Here is an 8,935-nt window from a genome sequence, read left to right on the forward strand (position 1 = left end):
CTTAGGTGTACGTGGCTGGCGCCTTAGCCGGTTGAGCTATAGGCGCCGAGCCAATTTCTTTTTCTTTTGAGACAGTGTCTTACTCTGCCCTGTTGCCCCAGGCTAGAGTGCCATTCTGTCAGCCTAATTCACAGCAACCTCAAACTCCTGGGCTTGAGTGATCCTCTTACCTCAGCCTCCCAAGTAGCTGGGACTACAGGTGTGCCCACCACACGTGGCTAATTTTTCTATTTTTTTTGTAGAAATGGGGTCTTGCTCTTGCTCAGGCTGATCTCAGACTCCTGAGCTCAAGAGATCCTTCTACCTTGGCCTCTCAGACTGCTAAGATTATAGATGTGAGCCACCTCACCCAGCTGAGTATTACAGTTTTAATACAGTTTTTTCCTTTTTTTTAAAAAAAATATGTGTATGCATATATATATCTGTATATATATATTTGGCACACTCTGTGTGTGTGTACTTTTTTGTGTGTGATTGGCTTCTTTCACTTAGCTTATTCTTTCACTATAGGTTTTAAGGTTCATCTGTGTTGTAGCATGTCAATGTGTCATTCATTTTATGGTCAAATTTTTTTTTCTATCATGCCTACTTTATTTATTAGCTGGGTTATTTACCCCATATTTTGTGTATGTGCATGGGGTAGAAGTTCAGTTTTGCTACACTGATATATTATTGCATTGTGATGTAGTCAGGGCCTTCAATGTATATGTCATTGGAACAATGCACATTGTACCCACCGAGTAACCTCCTATCATCTGTCCCTCCCCCTGCTTCCCTCCATGTTGTTATTGTTCATGATGCCACACTCTGTTTGTATGTGTACACAGCATTTAGTTTATACTTATAAGTTCAGACTTGTGGTATTTGTCTTTCTGTGTATGAGTTGTTTCACTTAGGATAATGGCCTCCCAGTTCTATCCATGTTGCTTCAAAGGACATGATTTGATTGTTCTTTTACTGCTGAATAATTCTACTGGGCATGTATACCACATTTTCTTTATCCAGTTCTCCATTGATGGACATTTAGATTGATTCCATATCTTTGCTTTTGTGAATAATGCTGTGATAAACTTAGAAATATGGGTATCTTAATGTATATATTGATTTCTTTTCTGATGGGTAGATACTCAGAAGAGGGATTACTAGCTCACATGGTAGTTCAATTTTTGGTTCTTTGATAAATCTCTGTATTATTTTCCATAGAGGTTGCACTAATTTATGTTCCCACCAACAGTGTAGTGGTTAGAGTTCCCCCCTTTTTCATGTCCTCATCAACATATGTTATTTTTTGTCTTTTTTTTTTTGAGACAGAGCCTCAAGCTATCCCCCTGGGTAGAGTGCCGTGGCATCATGCTCACAGCAACCTCCAACTCCTGGGCTCAAGTGAGTCTCCTGCCTCAGCCTCCCAAGTAGCTGGGACCACAGGCGCCCGCCACAATGCCCGGCCATTTCTTGGTTGCAGCCGTCATTGTTGTTTGGCGGGCCTGGGCTGGGGATTCGAACCCGCCACCTTAGGTGTATGTGGCTGGCGCCTTAGCCGCCTGAGCCACAGGCGCCAAACAATGGGAGCTATTTACAGAATTGACTTAAGATGATTTGACAGTATGAAGTTATTGAATTTATTGTAAGAATTTTCAATCTGGAAGAGACCTTTGAGGAACATCCAAAATTTTCAAGTTTTAGAGAAGAGAAGGCAAGGGAAAATGATTTGCTTAACTGGCATTGAATTAGGGATCTCATTAGAATGAGAACTGTAATCTCCTGATATCCAGTCTATTTTTCATTTGACGGCCTGTATGGGCTGGACAGTGTACTTCCCCAAATTCTTGTCCATGGGGAACTTCAGAATGTGACCTTTTCTGGACTAGTATCTTTGCAGATGTAGTCAAATTAAGATGATGTCATACGCAGAGAGGACCTTAAAACAGGTGGTGTTTTATGAGAAGGAAAAACATGAGAGATGTACAGGGAGAATGCAATGTGATGACAGGGGCAGAGATTAGAGTGATGCAACTGTAACCAAGCAATGCCAAGGACTGATTGCTGCTATTAGGAGGTACAAAGAGGTAAGGAAGGATTTTCTCCTGCACCTTCAGAGGTTTGGTTGTCCCCTGATTTTGGACTTACAATACATTTTTGTTGTTTTAAGCTACCTACTGTATAGTACTTTTTTATAGCAGCCTTTGGACACTATGATACAGTGTCCGATGCTACTTCTTTTAATGTAAAGAGGGTTTTCACCTTAGCATCATTTTGGGGGGCTTTTTTGTGTTTATTTATTTATTCTTTATGTATATATATATTTATTTTTATTTCCTTGTTTTTTAAATTTTTCATTAATGTGAGGTACTCCCTTAGTATAATTGAAAAATTACTTAGAAAATTCCATTCTTCATAATTGAAGGAAATAGATTTTTCTGTTGCATATATCAGACTTAACTTTTTAATTCTTCAGTGTGCTTAGCTATTCTTTGATATCATTTAGGAAGTTACGATATTATTCATCCTGGGATTTTCAGGGAGGTGTGTCACTAGGAGATTTTACTTTTTTTCTTTTACAGGAATAATTAATAGTCATAGGTATATCACATATAAAGTGTGTGTGTGTGTGTGTGTTTGTGTGTGTGTGTAGCCTTATGAATTTTCTATTACATGATATTCTAAATATTCTACCTTTGTTTTCAGATTGCTGAAGCTGAAGGAAATGTTCAATTCTAAGTTTGGATCTATTCCCAAGTTTTATGTTCGAGCCCCAGGAAGAGTCAATATAATAGGTATTTCAAAAGTTTCTTTTCTTAATTTTTTCTTCCTCCTTTGGTAAAATTTCAATCAAATGTTAATAAACATTCAATATATGTTAATGTATTTTTTTCTTAACTTTCCCAGAAATAGAATATTTCACATACCTTTACTAATATTAAAGTAGGCTTTTGCGTAAGGAGCACATTTTAATTTTATCTTTCCAATCCATATTATTAAAGTTGTCCAGTTATTATTTAAATGAATAAATTTATTAAAACTTGTTTGTTAACATTGTTTTTATGGAAAATGAAAATATTTTTGTATCTCACATGTTAAAACTTTAGATTGTGGTAAGTAGCTTTGATGGTTTTACATTTACTCACCAGGTTAGTGAAACACTGGGAAATGTTACAATTCATTGTTATTAAGTGTATGGTCCATATTTTGCAGGTCTTTTAGATATACCATAGAGCCTCCATTGTTGATCACTTCCCTACATTGACCACCTCCTTAAGGTGGCCAGTTCCTGTTTAAGTTCAGATCATGAAGGTCAGGGTGCCTGCCAGCTAACACTTAAAATTTTGAAAGACATCAATTGTGTTTATGTGTTTGCTGATTTAGGGCATACTTAATTAATATTTGAGGTATTGGCCAGGCCCAGTGCCTCATGCCTGTAATCCTAGTACTCTGGGAGGGTCAGGTGGGTGGATCCCCCGAGCTTAGGAGTTCAAGACCAGCCTGAGCAAGAGGGAGACCTTGCTGAGAGCTATAAGGCCATAGCACTCTACCAAGGGCGACAAAGTGTGACAATCACCAAAAAAAAAAAAAAAAAATTGAGTAGTTGAATTCAGTCTTAGTTTTTTTTTTTGTCATTCTATTTTTGCCTTTCCTTATGCTCTTTTTCTATCTGGAATACTTTTACTCCATTTCCTAGTCCGCATGCCCAACTTCTGCTTATTATTTAAGACCCTGTTCAAAAGACCCTACAATGAAAGATGGCCTGGACATTATGATATGTATTCCTTTTTTTGAGATAGTATATCATAAAGTTCATTTTTGCATTAAGCCAGACCATTAGAAAACTTTGCAACAAATGCAGCACTTGGCTTTTGGAAGAATTGCTTTACTAAATTGTGCAATTTTTGCATGTGGTTTTATTTTCTATTTGAAGGATGTAGGAAATCAACCACATAGGAATCATTCTTTTGCTGTTGTTGTTTTTTTAATTCTTTGCAATCAAAAGAGCACAACAAAAGCAAAATGACTCATTTGGCCAGTTCAAGTAAAAGGGAGCTAATAGGTTATGTAATCGGTGCTAATGAGGGAGAGAAAGGATATTATACAAACAGGAACCAAAATACAAGTGGTCTTTGTGGAAACTTGAACTAAGTCAGAGGAAGTGCTAAAAAACTAAGTAGCAACAATTTTTGGATTTTCTCTCATGTTTTCTGCGTTTAGATGGTTAACGACCCACTCTGTCCTTACTATCTTTATGTATTTTCTTGCTTTTCTTCACAACATCAGATGTCTCTGTCACCCTCCACTCTGGGTATTTCCTCTCTTATTTTCTGCTTTATAAATTAAGACCTCTTGTTTGTGGCCCTCATTGGACCTATATCTTTGTGCCTCCTTCTACTTCACTTTCTAACAATATCAGCCTTATCCACGTCATACTTCCTAATTTAGACTCATGAACAAATTTTATTCTTGTCTGGGTAGTGTTTTCATAGCAAACAGGGCTGTTTCTTAATTATTGGCCATTTTTTTTTTTTTTTTGAGACAGAGTCTCACTAGCTCGTTTTCAGTAGAGTGCTGTGGCGTCACAACTCACAGCAACCCCAAACTCTTGGGCTTGAGGGATTCTCTTACCTCAGCCTCCCAAGTAGTTGGGACTACAGGTGCCTGCCACAAGGCCCAGCTATTTTTTTTTTGTGGCAATTGATTAGCTGGCCCTGGCTGGGTTCAAACCTGCCATCCCCTGTGTATGTGGCTGGCGCAGTAACCACTGTGCTACAGACGCTGAACCTCATTGAACTTTTAATCAGTGATGGTTTTGACCATGCCTCATTTCCTGGTTGAAATGATTCTACCTATAGCTTTCTGTTTAAGGAAGTCATATTGTGCTGTGCTTGTGCAGAAACAGGCAAGGTGGGAATCTGATTCAAATGTGGCTTAGTCACAGAATGCTATGGTAGTATTAACCTATTTAAGAATGGGGAAGTAGGGAGATCTTCCCTAGGAAGATGAGATGTGACAGCAAGATTTTAAATTAAAGAAACTTATGTAGATGAAGGAAGAGTTATGGGAAAAGGAAAAATACATTTGCTTTGGAGTGGATAGATGTAACTGGAAGCTGACTTAAGGATTGTCGTAGTCTTGAATCTGCAAGTAGTTCAGTATGGCTGGATTGTAATGTGGGGATTGTGGATAGGGTAGAGAAGGAGAGAAGTTGATGGATTCAAGAAACATTACTAAGTAAAAGTGATCCGTTATATGTTACTCTGTTTCTGTTTTTGGTTGTTTTTGTGTATGTAGAGCAGGGACTGAATGAAGAATTCCATGTTTGAACAACTGAGTAAATAGTAATATTGTTTTATAAGCTAGGGAATTCTGAGAGAGGTGTAGATTTGAGGAAGAGTATTATGGGCCTAATTTTTGGTTTGAAATACCTTTGGCTATCCAAGAGAGACATATGGATATGTGCTCTGAAGCTTGGTGAGAGAAACATGGGACTGAAGGTATAGATTTGGATCAAGGTTATATGTAATACAGCTGATAATTGAAGCCCTTTGGATAGGTTAAGGTACTTAGGAAAAATCAGAGTGCGAAGGATGGGATCCTTGGGAACAGTAATACTTAACAAATGAGCAGAAGAAACCGGTCCCTCGGAGAGAATGAGGATGAAAAATCAGACGAGGAGGAAAACCAGGAAAGAACATGTCTTGAAAACTAAGGAAAAAGACCATGTTAAGAAAGAGGCATGTTCCAAGTGGAAGAGTCAAGAGTCAAGTGGAAGGCAGAACATGCCCACAAGATTTTACCAAAAGGAGATCTTTTATTTATTTTTCCATTCAGTAAATTTGTTGTATATCTTCTTTGTGGTAGGTGTGATGCTAGCTCTCATGAGAGTCAAAAAATATAGTCCTTACCCTCACAGACTTTACAATGGCAATTATGATGCAGTTATAAACACTTGAACAGTATTATTTTCAGACTGTTTCCAGCAGAGTCCTGGGAGTTTCTTGGTGTTTGCTCAGGGACTGCTCTTATAAGTAGGGGTACTGACCATGCAAAGCACTCAACAAAAGGAGCTTCTTATTTTATTTTATTTTTTACTTATTTTACATCCCCTAATATTTCATTTGAACAAAGACAGCTGCTGCTAAAATATATATTTTTCAACTTTTAATAGGGACATATAAGGCGCAATAAATTCTATAGGAAGGATATATAATCCAGACTTGGAGGGACCAGAGAAGTTTCATGGGGAAAGTTACAAACAGTGACCAGAAGGATGAGTAGTTTTTATCAAGAGAAAGAGGGATAGGGAGCTGAGAAAAATCCATGGGTTAAAGGAGGATTAAAAAAAAACAAAACAGGGTGGTATCTGTGGCTCAAAGGGATAGGGCACTGGCCCCATATACCAGAGGTGGTGTGTTCAAACCCAGCCCTGGCCAAAAACTGCAACCCCCCCCCCCAAAACAAAACAACCCAAACAAGTTTTTATAATAGAGACTATAAACATTAAACAGTAGTTGGGATAGTATAATGGACTCCCATATACCTGTTGTACAGCTTCAATTATTATCAATGCAATCTTATTTTATTTTAAGGCAAATAATGGAAGACTTAAAAAATTTGGGGTTTTTTAACATGGTTAAACGGTGGGGGTCAAAATGGGATAAAGTTAGCTGAGAGGAAGAAATCAAGGATACTTGAGATGGGAGGAACTGGTGTAGCAGCTTCCTGAGGAGGTAAGAAGGGTTAATGTCAAGCATAGGAAAAGACTCTGAAAAAATTTATTTAAATTGATAAATGATTGTGAATATTTATGAGGTACAGTGGTATTCTGATGCATGTACACATAATGATCACCTCAAACATTCTTTGTGTTGGGAAAGCAGTCAAAGGTCTCTCTTCTAATGTTTGAAAATGCATAATAAATTATGCATGTACTGTAGTTACTGTACAGTGCTATGAACTCTAGAACTTATTCTTCTTATCTTGCTGTAATTTTGTATCTGTTAACTAATATCTCCCTAACTCTCACTTAAAACTACCATTTCCAGCCTCTAGTAACCATTATTTTACTCTATTTTTATGAGATTAACTCTCTTAAACTTCCACATATGAGTGGGAACATGAAGTATTTTTCTTTCTGTGCCTGACTTACTATGTTTAACATAAGGTCTTCCAAGATCATTCATATTGCTGTAAAGAGTAAGACTTTTACTGTTTTATGTGGTTAAGTAAATATAAATAACCAATATAAAATCACCTTTTAAAAATCCATTCATCTGTCAATGGACACTTAGGTTGATTCTTTATCTTGGCTATTGTGAATAATGCTGCAATAAATATGAGAGGCAGATATTTCTAGGACTTACTCATGTCCTTTTCATTGGAAGAACTGCTGGATCATATGGTGGTTCTATTTTTGGTTTTATGAGGTGCCTCCAGAGTCCAGGCGTCCTCAAACTACTGCCCGCGGGCCACCTGCAGTCTGCCTAGGACATTTATCTGGCCCGCCAGGTGTTTTTGCCACTGCTGCCTGTCCTGCTTAGCAGCCGACTCCTCCCGGGGCCTGTAGTCCGGCCCTCCAACGGTCTGAGGGACAGTGAACTGGCCCCCTGTTTAAAAAGTTTGAGGACCCCCTGTTCCAGACTGTTCTCCATAATGGCTATACTAATTTACATTTCCACCAATAGTGTGTAAGAGCTTTTTTCTTCACATCCTCATTGGCATTTTTTTCATTTTGATAATAGCCATTCTAAATGAGGTGACATGATATCCTATGGTTCTGATTTGCATTTCTCTGATTGTTGGTGATGTTGAACCTTTTAAAATGTGCCAGTGGTATGTTTTCTTTTGAAAAATGTTTATTTATATCACTTTCCCATTTTAAAGTCAGATTATTATTATTTTTTTGCTGTTATTTGATTTCCTTGTATGCATATTTTATATATTAGTCCCTTGCTGGATGAATAGTTTGCAGACATTTTCTCTCACCCTGCATGTTGTCTCTTTACTCTGTTCATTGTTTCCTTTGCTGTGCAGAAGCTTTTAGTTTGATCTTATACCATTTGTCTATTTTTACTTTTGTTGACTGTGCTTTTATAGTCTTTTTTTTTGAGACAGCACCTCAGGCTGTTGCCCTGGGTAGAATGCTATGGCATCACAGCTCACAGCAACCTCTAACTCCTGGGCTTAAGTGATTCTCCTGCCTCTGCCTCCCAAGTAGCTGGGATTATAGGAACCTGCCACAAAGCCTGGCTGTTTTTTGGTTGTAGTTGTCATTGTTGTTTGGCAGGCCTGGGCTGGATTTGAACTTGCCAGCTCTGGTGTATATGGCTGGCGCCTTAGCTGTTTGAGCTGCTGGCGCCAAGCCATATGCTTTTATATCCGTAAAATCTTTGTCTGGAGTCTAGACCAATGTCTTGAAGTGTCTCCTTTATGTTTTACTTTAGTAGTTTCATAGTTTTGGGTCTTACATATAAGTATTTAGTCTATTTTGAGTTGATTTTATATGTGATGAGAAATAGGGCTTCATTTTCATTCTTCTGCATGTAGATATCCAGTTTACCTAGCACCATTTTTTGAAATGACTGGCTTTTCCCAAATCAATGTACTTCTCTTTGTCAAAAATCAGTTGGCAGCATATATGTGGATTTATTTCTGTGTTCTCTGTTTTGTTCCATTTTTCTGTGTATCTTTTTTTATGGCAGTGTCATGCTGTTTTGCTTCCTATAGCTTGTAGTATATTTGAATTCAGGTAGTGAAATGCTTCCAGCTTTGTTCTTTTTTTGCTCAGGATTGCTTTCATGGTTCCATACAAAGTTTAGAGTTGTTTTTTCTATTTCTGTGAAGAATGTTATTGGTATCTTGACAGGGATGGCATTGAATTTGGAGAACACTTTGGGGAATGGTCATTTTAACAGTATTAGTTTTTCAGGCTAAGTGCATTGGCTCACTT

The 8,935-nt window shown here is 37.8% G+C and overlaps 1 protein-coding gene across 1 annotated transcript in view; it reads left to right on the plus strand.

Annotated features, from left to right (window-relative positions):
- GALK2 (galactokinase 2) overlaps nucleotides 1–8,935 on the plus strand; it is a 147,962-nt gene that overhangs the window by 2,873 nt on the left and 136,154 nt on the right. Inside the window, exon 2 of the mRNA XM_012801946.2 lies at nucleotides 2,686–2,774. Coding sequence (XP_012657400.1) covers nucleotides 2,686–2,774 — 89 coding nt within the window. The remainder of the gene's footprint in view (nucleotides 1–2,685; nucleotides 2,775–8,935) is intronic.

Source organism: Otolemur garnettii, unplaced genomic scaffold, assembly GCF_000181295.1.
Source record: "Otolemur garnettii isolate 467f Iridium unplaced genomic scaffold, OtoGar3 scaffold00011, whole genome shotgun sequence".
Taxonomy (NCBI): Eukaryota; Metazoa; Chordata; class Mammalia; order Primates; family Galagidae; genus Otolemur; species Otolemur garnettii.